This window comes from Colias eurytheme, chromosome 19 (genome assembly GCF_061535395.1).
Source record: "Colias eurytheme isolate Ceu_HAF_F1 chromosome 19, ilColEury1 Martin Lab GWU primary, whole genome shotgun sequence".
Classification (NCBI taxonomy): Eukaryota; Metazoa; Arthropoda; class Insecta; order Lepidoptera; family Pieridae; genus Colias; species Colias eurytheme.
The window spans coordinates 1,030,667-1,047,815 of NC_142998.1; the positions used below are offsets into that span (position 1 = coordinate 1,030,667).

A 17,149-nucleotide genomic window follows, 5' to 3' on the forward strand; every position below is an offset into this window, starting at 1 on the left:
TAGTACTAGATTTCCGCCCGCGGCTTCGCCCGCGTTTTCAAAGGAAAACCCGCATAGTTCCCGTTTCCGTGGAATATCCGGGATAAAACCTATCCTATGTGTTAATCCAAGTTACCCTCTATATGTGTGCTAAATTTCATTGTAATCGGTTCAGTGGTATTTGCGTGAAAGAGTAACAAACACACACACATCCTCACAAACTTTCGCATTTATAATACAGGGTGTCCAGTGGCAGATTTCAATGTTTGAGGGCTTGTAAAAAAAGAAGTATTATTTCTAAACAAAATATTTTTATTAAAGTCAAAAGAAGACGAGTGCGGATTTTATCTCCTGAAAATTACATTTTCCAAATGCCGCCCTTCTACTCTCACACACTCCTCAATCTATTCCGCATGTTGAGAAAAACTTGTTTGCAAAGGGAACTGGGAATTCTGTTTATTTCAGCCCGGATATTTTCATTCAGTTGTCTTATGGTTGTTGGATTTGATTGGTAAACCACAGTTTTTAGATAGCCCTACAAGAAAAAGTCACATGGACTTAGGTCTGGTGACCTGGGTGGCCAAGGGATGGTGCCGTTTCGGGATATGTGCTTTTCAGGAAATAACTGCCGCACTGAATTCATTGACACATTAGCAGTATGAGCCGTTGCAAATCTTGAATAATCTGAATTTAGTATGGATGGAGCTTAACCTTTTTTCACATAATGACCTGAAAAACGAATTAGGAATTCCCAATATCGACGAACGTGTGCGAAGTGATAAACGAGGATTTTCAATTACAGAATTCATAACAAGTTTAATGTTTTCTATCGTGAATACTGATGGTGCTGGTCCCGGCCTAGGGTTATTAATCACTGAACCTGTAGCCCTAAACCTTGCTAGCCACGACTGTATCAAATTTATCGAAGGTCTATCTCTTAAACGATGAATTTGATAATGGTTATTAAACCGACGGCGTGTTTTTGCCAGCGAAATCACCCGAAAAGTATGCCTCAATAGCATAAGCGCGATGCTCTCCGCTCCACTGCTCCATGGCGACTAAAAAATCCGCAGAACTCACGCGCTGAATGACACCCCCCGCGTCCCCCTCGCACGTCGCGTTTTAAAACTAGAAGCGTTCAAACATTGAAATCTGCTGCTGGACACCCTGTATTAGTAAGAAGTAAGATAAGATAAGATACACTAAAGAACTATGTTTTATGTTTAATAGCAGAACTGCGAGCTTTTTGTATCCTCTAAAATAATATTTACAGTTTAAAGCATACTATTTCTAATTAGTCTATACTTCAAACTTATCATTCACTTATCCCTTCATTTAAAAGTAAAGTAAAACATACTTTTAAAAGGTGTTTATTTACAGACAAAGCCATCTGATGCAGCTAGGTCATGATCTCAACGTCTCTAGAGACACCGCAGAGCTTCCGCAGTCATTACGCTAAAACATATAGAACGAATTCGTGTTTACCAAAGAGGTTTCTGTTATGTGTGTTTATAGAATCATTCTTCGTTATCTGACAGGGCAAAGTTGTTGGTTGACTGGAAGAAATGGTTTCTAGCTATAAAGCCGCTAATTGTAAAAAAAATCTGTAGAACGGACTTTATTTTTTATTTTATGTAACTTAACTCGGTTTATTATGAACACTATTTTTTGTAACCAAAAAAAGCTCTCGGGGAAAGTTTTATTTAGTTAGCAACTAGCTTTCCGCCCGCAGCAGCCCGCTTTGTCTAAAACTTAACAAATTATATATGTACTTAAACCCTCAAGAAATACTCTATTAAAAAAACATGCATCAAAATCCGTTGTGTAGTTTGAAAGATCGAAACATACATACATACAAGACGCGGGAAGCGACTTTGCTTTATACCATATAGTGATAGTTAATAATGTAACAATAAAAAGTCGTTTGTAACCGTAACTAATTACATGCTATGGATACAATCGATTTTAAAACAAGGGTATGGTAACAATAGTATAAAATGTATACTTACCTACTTGTTATTAATTCTTACATATAACTTTTTTAATTTTAGCTGTGGTTCGTAACCTAGCAACCAAAAACAACCCTTGGCAACTGACAATTTCTTATTTATATTTCCAAAACATAAAAGTGAAAATGTCTGGAATTAATCGTCCGATGAGCCAGATGCGGAAATTTGAAACGGTATCTGATATTTTATTTTACTTTTACTCATAAATTTCTAATTCATTCGATGAAAATATGAATTAACTGCCGCATTAAAGCCATGGGCCCCAGCTTCTTCCGGTTGGAACCAGTAGGCGTAGTCTCGACACATTAGTCGACATCGATCTCGACCGAAATCGGTCGGTAACTAACGATTTTCAGTAACTATAGTATAGACCTAAAAAATTTAGTGTTGTTTTTCCAAGAAATTTACCTTGATATTATGGAATATATAGTAAATTAAAATTAGTTACATAAATTTTTCGCATTATTACAAATACAATTGCATATGAAAAAAGCACATGTTATGCACAAAAAACATGGCAGTTAATTTAATTTTAATCAAATTCGATATTTTTTTATATCAATCGTTTAATTAATGTTCTATTTATTACATATTCATGGAATCCAAAATTCCATGTATGGCAATCTCCTTATTTACTTTTTTGACATTTGACATCAATCAATCAAAATAATACTTCTATCAAAATAAATATAAATTTTGTGTTTTCAAGAGGATAATTTTTAACTATGTTCTTAAAAATCCTATAAATCTATTGGATAACAAATATCCTAAGAAAATATCAATCTGCGTTATGTTTTTATATAGTTAAAGCTATTAGTTTTAGTTTAGTAATATTTTGTTGTTTGTGAAGTGCAATAAAATTCTAATCAAAAGACTCTAAAAGCTCTACAAGATAATTCTGCTCAATTCGAAGCCTTTCGAGAAATCTTTAAGACATCATAGAAATTGACGGAACTAAAACTAAGGACGGAACGGATAATTTGTATCACTTGTATTTTTAGCTTGTATTATTATATTATATTATGTGCATCATTGTAATATATTTTATTACAGTTAATAAGCAAAAGATGAATATATGCAATTGATTTAGCGGTTCACGGGTAATTATTTATGTAATAAATATAAATATTTATCTATAAATTTTATAATTTACAGATGAACAAGTTACTAGAATTATGTTGATGAGAGATGATGGTTTTGAGCCAACTACGCTATTATAAACTGTTAAATTAAATTTTTCTAATAATTTTTTTTCTTAATTCGATCGTTTTTTATTTGTATTCATCTGTATAATTTTATTATCCTAGAAGTTCAGAAAGAAATTAATCGAATATGAATGCAATAATTTAGGCTGAATAAATGCAGACAGCAGTACACTACATATTTTAATATTTATTTAATCTATACTAATATTATAAAGAGGAAAAGTTTGTAAGTATGTATGTAAGTATGTATGTATGTATGTATGGTTTTCACGCAAAAACTACTGGACCGATTTCAAAAATTCTTTCACCATTAGAAAGCTGCATCTTTACTGAGCAACATAGGCTATATTGCATTTTCAAAAAAATTAGAGATCCTTACCAAAAATGCAATAATGTAACCCAAGGTGTAAAAAAATCCTCAATAAAACTTCTGTCATCGCGTGCGCTGCGGAATCTATTGAAGATAGAACAAAAAAATGTTCTACAGTATTATAGAATGGATCAATATCTACAAGAAAGTCCGCGATACCATATGTCCATCTTCAGTAGTTATGTTACTACAACAACTTTTTTACGTTTTCAAAGTAAATAGAAGTGCCGACAGTAATCAAACCATGTTATCCATACACATATATTAATCCTTATCCCATTAAATGATGTTTTATTATAGACTGTTTCAATACCAGCAAAATACTTTTTAAATGAAAAGAATTGGATATTCCATTCAAAAGATATAACGAATTTAAAAGTGTCAATCTACAGAAAATAGTAGGTATACTGTTCGAGCAGGCCGTAGTGCGGGGGTCACGGAGGAATTCTACCAATATGCGTCTTGACGGAACACAGTGGGGTTTTGGTCGGTAGGAATCCGACATAACCCACGGCCCCTCCCCTGGAGGCCGTGGGTATCTATGAAAGATTTCCCCACTAAAACAAAAAAAAAAAAGGCTGTAGTGCGGGACGGGGTAAAGGTGATTTTCATGTCCGACCTATAGTAGACTTTTCACTGTAAAGATATCGCTATCTATGCGGGTGAAACCGCAGGGCATTGCTAGTATAATATAAGAGGCTTCTTAACATTTTCAATAAAACTTTGAAACCATCTTAAAAATAAAACATTATTTGTTTATTTTATTTTAATTGCAATAACATTAAATAAGAGAAAACAATATTGCGTTAAATCGTGTAGCATCGGAAGTGTGAAATATCTTTTTTATTATAAAATTATAATAATCTTTAATTTTTCCGATATTATCAACCGTATCTACAAACCCACACAAACCGTAAGGCCTTACGATACTTCTAGAATACGATACTCGAGTAGAATACTAGTTAGATATTTGCTCGCTGCCCGATGCTCGCATATTATGCGACTGAAAAATGACTAAATTCATCATTATTGTGCCTCGTTTTTGTAGACGGACGCTATGTCGAGCGATTCCAGTGACGACGTAAAAGTAGGAAGTAGGTACTGGATTCATCCATATATTGAAAGAAACATAAATTGTAATAAGAATTTTTTATCTTTCTACCAAAGAGATACGCGCGAAACGCGACGCAAAAGCGACCAATTAAACTAGTCGCGGACGTGTAGGATACCGGTAGCGTAATGGGAGAAGGGCCTTCGAGATCTTGTCGAGATCAAACGTCGGTATCATAACGATTGACAATGTCAAAGAATAATTTGTTTTGACAATATTCGAATGTGTTGCAAAGAAATGATTTTCCAAATCCATGAAATCTATATTTTATTTATTTTTCATATATCTACGGATTTGAAATAATGATGTTATTAATTTAGATAAAAATACATTAATACAAGGCTATTATAATATAAATATTTTGACACATTACGGAAAGTTTTGTGAAGAATAAAAATTATAAACAAATATGTATCCATTGTATACTTCCATCAAATTAGGGAGAGGTATTAAGCGACATCATTTTCATTGCTGAAGACGGGACTATAAATTAGTTGTCGATAATTACCGACTAATGTGTCGAGACTACGCCTACAGGATAAATGCATGCAATAGTTTCCTCAGGAATAATGTAGCTGTAGGTATAACAGGCAACAATTTAATTGCAAGTCTCTTGTTAACTTTGGTTTAATCTAGTTAGTGTCACTCGTAAAAAATCAGGAATCATTTTTGAAAAACTGCAAAGAAATTTACAAATTATGACTCATTCCATCATTCAGTAAATATATACTTAACATTATTTCGTTCTCTTAGATCAGTAATTAGTTATTCATAAATTCATAGAATAATAAATAATAATATATCCATACATTATCATACAGAAGGAAGCGATATTCCGCGCGCGCAAGAGAATACTGCGCTACCTCATTCTGGGTTTCCTAAAACAAGAGGGTCTGATGCGTTCCGCGGAGACCTTGGTCTCCGAAGCCGCTCTCACCAATGAGTATGAGCTCTGCGATAATATCGACTTGGATATTATTTTACAGGTATTACGTTTGTCTTTATTAATTTACTAGCTTTCCGCCCGTGGCTTCGCCCGCGTTTTCAAAGGAAAACCCGCAATGTTCCCGTTCCCGTGGGATTTCCGGGATAAAACCTATCCTATGTGTTAATCCAAGTTACCCTCTATAATATGTGTGCTTAATTTCATTGTAATTGGTTCAGTAGTATTCGCGTGCAAGAGTAACAAACACACACATACACATACACATCCTCACAAACTTTCGAATTTATAATATTAGTAGGACTAGCTAGCGCTTGTCCCAGCTTCACGTGGGTTAATCTGAAAAAAAAAAATGCAGGTCTACACTCAATAGTAATTAAATAATTAAACAAACATACAAAAGTATATTTGAAATTAATTATATAAGTACCTGAAACTTTTACAATTATAAGTACCTGAAAGCTCTAGACGTAACAGTTTTCAGGAACTCATAATTGGAAAAGTATCTCGCTTCTTACCTATATGACAACTATAATAGATAGTTTATACACGCATAAAAATATTTGTAACCGCAGCTCGTATACTCTGTACTACCACAATTCAAATAAACAAATGTTTTTTTTTTATGTTTTACAAAATGTGAAAGCATCTGTCCAAACTACGCGCGTTGCAACTTTTTCACAAACAGAAGAGTTTCGTCACAAACTTTTCAATCAACTATTACGAACTGTGAATTAACGCTTTCGTTTCCACTTTCTACTTCGAGATAAAAATTAATTGTTCCTGCATGTGCTGACAGCTTTGTGTGCTCGTTTTAAAAAGGACGTTTATTAATGGTTTGCGAGACAAAGGGAAATACTTTGCTGTGTTTTAGACGAGCGCTATTATGTCGTCATTGAATGGCTGTGATTTACCGACTGTGATGAGGGATGGGTTTTATTAATTTTTAAACTACGTATTTTTTTTAATAATCGTGAATATTTTATGAAATATCTTAAACGTAATTGAAGAGTTCGATTTATTAAATTGCCGTTTATGCTATCAAAGGGTTCTATATTTTTAATTGTTTATTGTACGTTTTCTCGCGTATACTTTTATACAGTAGGTACGTACTATTTTACTTTTAGTGTATCTTTCAATTAGAATCATCGTTTAAAAATTCGTAAATGCTGTATAAAAATATGTAAAGGAGAATGGGCAAATTGGGCCTGAAACTTGGGCTAGGACCAATACACACGAAATATTGTTGTTGTGATAGATCATTACACATACCTTACGAAATAAATAAAATAAAAAAATAAATCAACCGGGTTCTTGTACAGTCAAGGCAAAAAGTTTTATTTATTTGGCTATTATTTTTCGCACAATAACGGTGTTTTTAATTCGAGTGAAGTAAATATGAATCAAAATGTCACTGGAGTGTTTAAGTTTAACCACAAAAAACGTCTAACTACGTTGAATTATAATAAAGTGAATAAACACGGTTTATGTACCTGTTACAAAACATAATATTAGTGTATTTCGTTTATTAGAAGGCTTATGATTAGTACGTATTTGTAAGTGAAAGTGAATTGGAGTAACATAAAGATATTGTCATTGTCTTATAACAGTTATTTATTGCAAAAAATATTATGCACAAAGAAATAAAACTTGATGTGACTGTACAAAAACCCGGTTGATTATTTTTTTATATATATTTTTCCCGTTATGTATGTGTTATGATCTATTATAAAAACAATATCTCATGTTTATTGGTCCAACTCAAGGGTTCAGGCCCAACTTCCATAGTAAAATGCCCATTCTCCTTTGTCTAAATTAAGTTGGTAAATGAATGCACTATTATCATACAATATAAACTTTTCTATAGCCATTAATTGGCTCAATATTTATCACCGATGACCTATTTTGCAGGAATCACTGAGAGCAATAAACTACGGGAGCCAATGGGTCGTAGTTTCCAAGCCATAAATTTCAACTCGAAGGTTAAAAATTTAATGAATTATAAACCTTATAAAATAGAACATTAGGACGGTTTTGTTTCAAGTGATTATTTATAACGGAACTGTTGTGTGATTTAACAATGTATCTTTATGTACCTAATCAGATAGGATGTGACAAACTTTGTGTTAATTTAACGAAATACCTAATTTCGTAATTCTAAAGTACATAGTTAATTTCTAATTGGGTTAGATGTTTAATGTTTATGTCATTTGGTAAGTACCTACTATGATACCTAATTGTTTTTTCATTATTACAATCGTTGAATATGTGTATCCATAGTTTAAATTATCTGTACAGTAAGTACATAGTAATATTATTTGTTTATTCAATAGAAAAGACAAACGACTTTCTTTATCTTGTATTTTGACATTCTTGTACGTTCTTGGGCCTCATGATTACCCATATTATTATATGCTTTTCCAGGCCTACGAAATCTTTTTACTTAACATCTTAATCTTATATAGTTAAATTAATTTTTGTGTCCCAGCACACGTCTACCTATATTATATGTTACCTAGGTTCAATTTAGCGAAATTGAAAACTTGTGCAATATTTCACGTATTTTTTAACGGCAGCGAACCGTGCCAATCCAGATGTCTCCAAAAAGTCTGCTGCTTCTGGGTCAAATTAGGGCAGGATGCAACGAACGCTTTGTAAATTTAAAAATTTAAAAAGCTTCATTAGTTCATGTTTTGACTTTTGGAAAATATGAAAAATTCACGATCGTATAAAGTATTTTTATAACTATAAGTACATAAAATTCGGATGAAATTACAAAAGGTGGGTGTAACAATTAAAAAAAGAATTCTTATAATTCCTGAAAGTTTATTTAGAAAACAATTATAATTAGAACCAAAAGGTTAAAAACAACAAAAAAAAGAACATTGAAACAAAAGTTTTTGTGTGGGTATCTGTAGTCTAAATTTAATCAGGATTATCATAAATGTTTTTATTCTGGTTGAACCCGGGTGGCTAGTGTAGTATAAAAACTCTCACCTTCTCGCCCCCAAGGTCAAATGGTAAATATTCAATGAAATATCCTACCGACCGACACAGAGGTCTGCACTTTGAGTCTCTAAGAATAGTTCCAGTGAATTTATTTAAGGGTTTGATTCACAGACATACATGTCTGGTCCGTGGTTTGATTTATAATTATATTGTTTTTTCTATGAATATACATGCTTAACTCCATGAGTACTCACCTAAACGTCGTTAGGTATATCACTGCTGTATGTTTCTCAGTTACATACCTAGTTCAATAACAATATTTTTATAATTTCTAACCGCTTATAAAAACTAGCATTGTAGAATAGAAAAAAAAAAGACGTGTGGCACTCGGGGACTGCCGCGGTAAAGCTATTGCATGCTATGCCTTAAGCCACACCTCCGTGCCCGTCGGAGTGGGGAGCGTGAGGATTTTTCGTTACGGAATTTCTCGATTCTGTCCCCGCGCTCAAGGCCCGCGATAGAAGCTATGCAATAGCTTAAACTTAACAAACAGTCGACATAGCTTATAATAGAAAGTGTCCTGACTATTGTCTACCTAGAGAAGAATATTGAGAAGAATCTAGGTATGGAGGAGAGAATCATCTAGGCAGGAGACAATCCTCAAAGTTCCTGTTAAATGTTAATACAATGTAGTATTAGTTAATTTCCCTTGCATGTATTCAACAGAAAAGTCTCCTTCCTTTGTAAAATTCCATTGAATAATTAACGTACTGAAACTCCCTGTATGAGAAACACCTTAGGAACGTTGTAGTTGCGACTCAACTTGCGAGTCTGGCTCGGTCAAGGTCACCGAGCCCGCAACATCTCATATTTTCTTCATGGTTTGGATGCCTTTACATTCGCAAAATGGCCGCCGCATGCCAACATGCATTAGTGTAAAGCCTTGTGTCGATTATTTGACAAGGGTATTAGAAATAAGGTATTAGAATAAATATAATTTGAATTTAAAAGGTATTGAATATTTATTTAGGTCGATCGAAGTTCGCTCAATGGGAATTTGCTTGATGGATGTGCTTTGCATTTGCATCAAAAGCAAAGTAGGAAATCCATTTCACTAACTGCATTTATTTTTATGGATTGTTAAAATTTATAAATTGACAAATAATATTATTAATTATTATCATGAAATTACTGCTGGGTATATTTACAACATGTCTGTCTTTGTTTTTTGCACTCCCGAACAGACGTTCCGAATCAATTACGGTTTTTGCAAATCTTGTTTGTCAATACGGATCTTTACAATGTTTCTTAGAATTCTAACTTTGCAGGCGATTTTCCTGAATATAATATCGTTGAATACCTAATATCGCGTAGTTTCAAACTTATGTTTCGGATTCAATTTTGGTAGAATTGTCATCGAGAATCGAACGCAAAACACGTCCGCGTCGTCGCTTGTAACTTTGCTTTCTGAAATAATTCGACGAGAGAATTCGCAAAACAGAAAATTATGATTAGGTATATAATTTTTTATTTTACAAAGCATTTAATCTTTTGAAAAGTACCAAGTTGTTTACGTTGTTCGCAAAGCAAACTAAAATTCGCCATTACCTTTGCGTTTTTATTTCCTCCATTCTTACAAAAACATTAGAGATGAAAAGCTTATTTATAATTCATATTTGTTTAACGCTCAAATGTTATGATAGTTGCAGTTGGAAAGCTGCCACGCTATCGTTAACTCGACTCCCAGACGCCCGTTATTACGCAGATAATATTTAATATTTCAATAGATATGCGTATTTCTTTAAATTGGGATACATTTGGGTAAAATTGGAAATATTTTTGCTACTGTCGTGAAATTATAGATAACTAGCTTTCCACCCGCAGCTTCGCCCGCGCAGTCAAAGAAAAACCCGCATAGTTCCCGTTCCCGTGGGATTTCCGGGATAAAACCTATCCTATTTCCCGGGGTAAAAAGTAGCCTATGTCCTTTCTCGGGTATCAAAATATCTCTATACCAAATTTCATACAAATTGGTTCAGTAGTTAAGGCGTGATTGAGTAACACAGACAGACAGACAGAGTTACTTTCGCATTTATAATACATATAACATATTAGTATGGATGAAGTTCCAGCACTTGTAATAACTGTATACCTTTTTTAAACATGAGAGTTTAGTATTAGGTACTGAAGACACTTTAAATTACTTTATCCACGCAACGTTGTCTGAACTTTAAAGAAATAAGATTTTTCCAATATTGATGATTCGCTCCTATTGATCGTACTTACCGTGATTAAATAAATGGAATATATTTTTACGATTCAAATTACTTACTTAGTTAGTTCCTGAGATTAGCGCGTTCAACAAAACCGCAAATAAAATGAGTAATTTTTTTATATTACGTCTTAGCTGCTTTCAATAATAAATAAGTACCTATAAGGAATATAAACGAGTTAACGATATCAGATTTGCTTACGTTTTGGGAAATGGAACTCTTGCCAAATGTTTTTAAAATGGACCACAGTAAGCCGAGGTTTAAGTGCTGCAATGCTCTTAATGCTTTTTGCGAGGTATTCTAATAATACTATGGAAATCTTTGCCATAACAAATTATGTTTTCTTACCTCGCTGTAGAGATAGCTGAGTGAAATATAAAGATAATTGTTTGCCACGAAGGCTAAGCTTCTAATGCCAAATTTACATAAAATAAATAAAGATATACCAATATTTGGACATCTTATCAACTTTTATTCATGGACTTATATTAAACTACACACTAGCTATCATGTCCAGAAGACGATCTCTCCCGGCTAATTTTCAATATGTTTTCACTGATGCTCCTCCTATTGGTTGTTGTCTGATGTTATAATATAACGGTGCATTTAGATCAAACGAGTGAATGCTCATTCTAACCTCACTACATAAAATTATTTTAGTGTTAACAGGCGTAGAGCATTCCTTCGTTGTTCTTGTTCTTGTTCTTGTATGTTCGAAGAGATTCTATGCAATGATCAATTATACTGAACAGCACTGAATACGAGTTATCGTTTACACTAAAAGATCACGAAAGAATGCTCTTGCTTTACTTCTAGCCTCTAGCTCTATGTTCGTTCTGTCTAAATGCACCGTGATACGGCTTTTATTATTTTTCAATACATAGACTATTTAAGTACATTAACCATTCTGTATCCAGGATTACTGCAGCTACTACCTCATGCGTTTCAACAAGCAGCCACAATTCTGCCGGAAGGTGGACGAGGGGGCTGTGAAGCGGCCGCAGACGCGGAGGGCGAAGCCCCAACATGCGGTACCGAAGCCCGAAGTGGTGCAAGATGTGAGCGACGTCTTGCCGGCTAGTTTCACTGTCACTCAGCTATTGCAGGTGGGTAAGGATTTTAAACTCAAACATAGGTCCAAAGGCAAATTAAACTTCAAACTCAAATTTAAACTTAAGTGTATTTAAACTGCTATTTTTTGGCTCTTTTGAAACGTTAAGCTATATACAATTAAACATTTATTGTGTAGCAGCAAAGAATACGTTTATAGTCTCAAACAAGCGCCGAGGGCAACATTATTGTACGCTATAAAAGTAGAGATGTTCCCTACAAGTAAAATTATGTATTTGCTTTCAGGATTCAGAAAACATTGAAAGCAAAATACCAGCCATAGAAAGAAAGCCCCTCAATGGATTCCTGGCAACTCTATCGAGTGATAAGAAGCAGTTGGTGGAGATATTGTACCAGGACATCATAAGGCCTTCAGACGTGAGCTGGGATGACGTCAAGGGACTGACGAACGCGAAGAGTATACTTATGGAGTCAGTGGTTTACCCTGTTAGGTTTGTATCATAGCTTTAAGATGCTGTCTTTTAATTATTTTATCATTTAAGATTGGTAATTTTTATTCAACCTATTAAGTACATGTACTTTATTATTTTCCATAGATTGAAACATGATATTCAAAATATATTTTTGAAGTGAAAACTTCTTTAGCGGCGTTGAGCACTTTTTCTGTAATGGGTATAAAATCTTAAACTCGCGTCAGGACACGTGACCTGATCGAAAAAGCGTAAGACGGATGGAGAGTAGACTGCAGCTATCCCCTCTCTACTACGCGCGTTTTCACTTCTGCCGGCACTCCCGGAGTGCAACCCGTCTTTTTTTTGTTAAAATTGTTTGTCATTTGTTTATTTTCCGAACATAGATACAAATAACTCTATCATTAATCATTGTGACAGAAATTTTATAAATTACTCGATTTCAAAAGAGGCCCGTGGAGGCAGTGGGCACATGTATGGGCTGACGACAATGATTATGATGAATCGATTTCATATATTTTTATTGCATGCCACTTGACAAAAACCATACATCTATCTGCTATCACACTTTACACACACAGCTTTAAATATACTTAGCAAATATTCAAAGGTACCCCCACATGTTTACCGGCCTTCTCGAGCCGTGGCGCGGGGTACTTCTCCACGGTCCTCCAGGAACAGGCAAAACTATGCTCGCCCGAGCTGTAGCTGCTGAAAGCGGGTGTACATTCTTCAATGTCACCTGTAGTACTGTTGTTAACAAGTGGAGGGGCGAGTCAGAGAAGATTGTAAAGGTACTGTTGGAATAGGATTGATTGAGCGCCATATTGTGACGTCATAGCTGTTAATTTGAATTTTGAATTTGAGTCGAGCGATAAAGTTTGTATTTGAAGACAGGTAAAATAGAATAAACGGTTCTTTTAAATGAGATTTTTATGTTATCGCATTTTTCAAATGACATCATCGACACATGAGTTTGAGTGAAACCTTCATTTGAATTAACAGCTATGATGTTACAATATGGCGCTGAATAGATTATATTCTGGATCGCATTATAGCTATTGCAGATAGTACTTATAGCGAATTGAATTCAATTGAAAATTAATTTTTATATTTAACTAGATTTCCGCCCGCGGCTTCGCCCGCGTTTGCAAAGGAAAACCCGCATAGTTCCCGTTCCCGTGGGATTTCCGGGATAAAAACTATCCTATGTGTTAATCCAAGTTACCCTCTATATGTGTGCTAAATTTCATTGTAATCGGTTCAGTAGTTTTTACGTGAAAGAGTAACAAACATCCATACATCCATACATCCTTACAAACTTTCGCCTTTATAATATATATGTATTAGATGATTATATCAATAATTTCAAATCGTTCAATTACCTCTGTCAATTTTTGATAAACTAGCTGATCATAAGTAGAGCAAACGTTAGATGAAATTTCTATTGGACTGAGATAGATATTGACGCGACTTGATAAGTTATCAAATAAGATTCAAGATTCAAAGCTGAATTCATCACATTTTAATCAGAAATCTAGAATTGAATGAACATTTTCCTCTGCCAAAGTAGGTATCTATTGGACTTGTATCTTTGTTGTTCAAAATTTTTTATCTAAAATATTGAAATCGGAATTTATTATTGTTTATGTCAATTAAGATTACTAATATATAAATTTTGAACAGTTGGTGACGTAATTCAAGTCCTAATATCTTTTAAATTATTTTTTGTATTAAAGTCTTATATAAACAGGCAGGCATAGGTAAATATCCTGCTTAAGGAACAATGTATTTTAGTATGAACTATGCCCTGCATTTTATTCGTGGCTTTACGAGTATGAAACCTTTGTCAACATGTACCGCAATAACTTACAAGCGAATGAGCCTAAATTATAATATGTACCAGATAGCCAGATATATTATTTCATAAAAATTGCCTCGTTTAGACTTTATGTGGAAGCCAATGGCCATAGGGATACATATTATAAGGGAGTAGTCAAGTTCAAGTAGAAAGTATACTACTTAGGTATACACGTCTAATGCCAATCCTGGTAAAATTTATATTGTGTTTATAGGTTACGTCTACCTTGTAAATATTTAGTAATGTGTTATCTAAGATTAATATCAAGTATGCCAATAATCACAATTCTTACAAAACCCAATGAGGCAGATAAATTATTAATTATTGAATAAAAATCCCGATTAATTCTCAGGTACTTTTCGACATGGCCGCCTACTACTCCCCATCTATCATCTTCATAGACGAAGTGGAAACATTGGCTTCAGAGAGATCTTCTGCGGGGGAACATGAAGCTTCAAGGAGATTGAAGTCACAGCTTTTAACTGAGTTGGATGGTATTAATGTGAGGGACGGGATTGTCTTCCTATTGGCTAATTCGAATATGCCGTGGTGAGTAAGTTTTTATTCCTATTTAGATATAGGTACCTAGTTTCTTCGTTTCTAATAGACTTATAATCAAAGTTTTATTCTTTTTCTTGATACTATGCAGGAAGATAATTATTATCAGTCCAGTAGAGTTGACAACTATGCATAGCTTGAGGCAATACACATAGCTATAAATTAATGGAGTTCTTCTCATTTCAAATTCATCTTTCTCCTTTTTAATAATTTTAAAAGTAGGTGCCAAGTTTTGGAATTAAATTTTACTTATTTACTGAACATATTATTTCAATGTGACCTATATTTTTGTTACAAATATTGATCGTTACAAAACCTAATCCTTTCAGGGAGATAGACTCAGCCATGCTGCGGCGCCTGGAAAAACGCATCCACATACCGCTCCCAGATACTAAAACACGATCAGAACTATTCGCAGCTCACTTCACGCGGAACATCGAGTTGGAACAATCGGTTGATTGTAACAAGTTAGCCGCCATGACGGACGGGTACTCGGGGAGTGACGTGAAGTTGGTGTGCAAGGAGGCGCTCATGGCGGGTGTGAGGAAGATGCTCAGTGGCGGGAGTACGTTGAAGATTTTGTTGGAAGTAGAGTAAAGCTCCGTATTAACAGAAAAGATCTCTCGAGTACAAATTTGAAATCAACATAATATTGTTGTTCACAACAGCTGCTTACAAGGCTGACGGGTCTGCGGACGCGGTTCTACCGAATACCCGCGGCCCCGTCAATAAAGCGGCACGGCGGAACACAGTGGAGTTTAGTCGGTAGGACCCTGCACTCAGCAGGGTGAGTCCGACATAACCCAGGGCTCTTCCCCCGAGTGCCCTGGGTATGCCTAAATGCATTCTCCACTAGGTATAAAAAAAAAAGCTGCTTACAAGACTGCTTTGTGTCTTGCAGAGATGGAGCATAATTAAATGTTCTCTTATGAAATTATGGAGCATTTTACTTGTGACGAGTAGTATAAGAGTTTATTATGTAGAAACAATAAAAATCTCACATTCACATAATATAAGTGTTGTATTCATATTAGCTATTTGTTGTAATGTTCTGGCTCTGCACCTGCAGTCATAAGCCCGGTTTACACGCACACTCTTTACCGCGTGATTGAGTGCGCGGCCGCGGGATTGAACGCGGAAAAGCACGCGCGCGCAATCGCGAGGGATTGTTTTGTCACGTTTTTTTATGCACTTATTCTTTCGCGCGCGATTATTCGTGCGTCTTTGAGGAAAGAGGAAAGATTGTGCGTGTAAACGATAATCGCGCGCGATTGAACGAAGGAAAGCGTGGCGCGTTGGAGTGTGTGCGGAGTGGACGCGCAATCTCGTTCTCTCTGTCATCGTTTAAATGCTCGCACTTTCCCACGTGAAAGCCGAATCGCGCGCGAAAGAGCGTGCGTGTAAACCGGGCTATAAACATAAAAAAAGATAAATCAAATCGGTAAAGTGCCTTATTTATTGATTTGGAAAACTTAACAATATTGTATACAGTTATATTTACCTAGTATCAGGGGCGTAGCTACCGCCGTATCTGCCGTATCAATTATACGGGGCCCCCGCACCAAGGGGGCCCCCAACGTGCGCTTTTGTGAGAAATCTTTACCCTTCCTAAGGGCCCCCAAACAAATTTTTATACGGGGCCCCGCCAAGGCACGCTACGATTCTGCCTAGTATGTACGTTATTTACTATCTAGACTAGATAAATTATGAGGCATTAATTTCTGAAAATATTGTTTTCAGGTGCAAGAACCAGAAAGGATAAGCTCCGCTTATCCGATATTTTATCAGCTATAGAGAGAACAAAACCGGTGTCAAAGAATTTAGATCAGAGACACGCCGAGTGGCAGAAGAGTATGGGTTCCGCATGAATTATAATGTATAATGTATTTTATTATGAAATATATGTTTTTCTTGATTTTATGTTGTTTTTTTTTATTTAATAAAACCATTTTGTAATAGATTGTTGTTTTTAAGTAGGTATATCTCGCGATAATAAGTGCGACGAAGTAAGACCTACCGGAAACATAAGCATATCTAGGTATTTTATATCTACCCGAATGTTTTGGAATTTCTTTGGTGATTAAAAACAGCTTGATTCAAAATCCATTTCAAAAATGTGTTTGTTAATTTTAATTTTAAAGAAACTCGTTAGTTTCTTTCAAATTAAATATAACTTTGTTTTACGTTTAAAACAAAATTAACCTTAATGGCATGATTTAAGATAATTATGTGTAAGCTGAATTGTAATACATTATGTCTTATATCTAAGTTTATTATATATTATTGAAGTTTATAACTCTTGTATTACATATTTATAGACAAAATGCACTGCATTTGGGAGTTTCAATAT

At 34.7% G+C, this 17,149-nt stretch overlaps 1 protein-coding gene across 2 annotated transcripts; it reads left to right on the top strand.

Moving 5' to 3' along the window:
- The first annotated feature begins 2,113 nt into the window (after nt 1-2,113).
- LOC149899939 (katanin p60 ATPase-containing subunit A-like 2) lies at nt 2,114-16,667 on the top strand. 2 transcript variants are annotated; one of them, XM_090113451.1, is made up of 8 exons: nt 2,114-2,161; nt 5,496-5,660; nt 11,757-11,945; nt 12,196-12,401; nt 12,991-13,174; nt 14,594-14,790; nt 15,129-15,368; nt 16,547-16,667. In XM_090113451.1, the coding sequence occupies exons 1-8, from the start codon at nt 2,114-2,116 to the stop codon at nt 16,665-16,667; spliced, it is 1,350 nt and encodes a 449-aa protein (XP_089969577.1). The 2 variants fall into 2 exon arrangements, with proteins under 2 accessions (XP_089969577.1, XP_089969575.1); XM_090113449.1 differs by having other exon boundaries at nt 15,129-15,364; nt 16,540-16,667.
- Nucleotides 16,668-17,149: the final 482 nt, after the last annotated feature.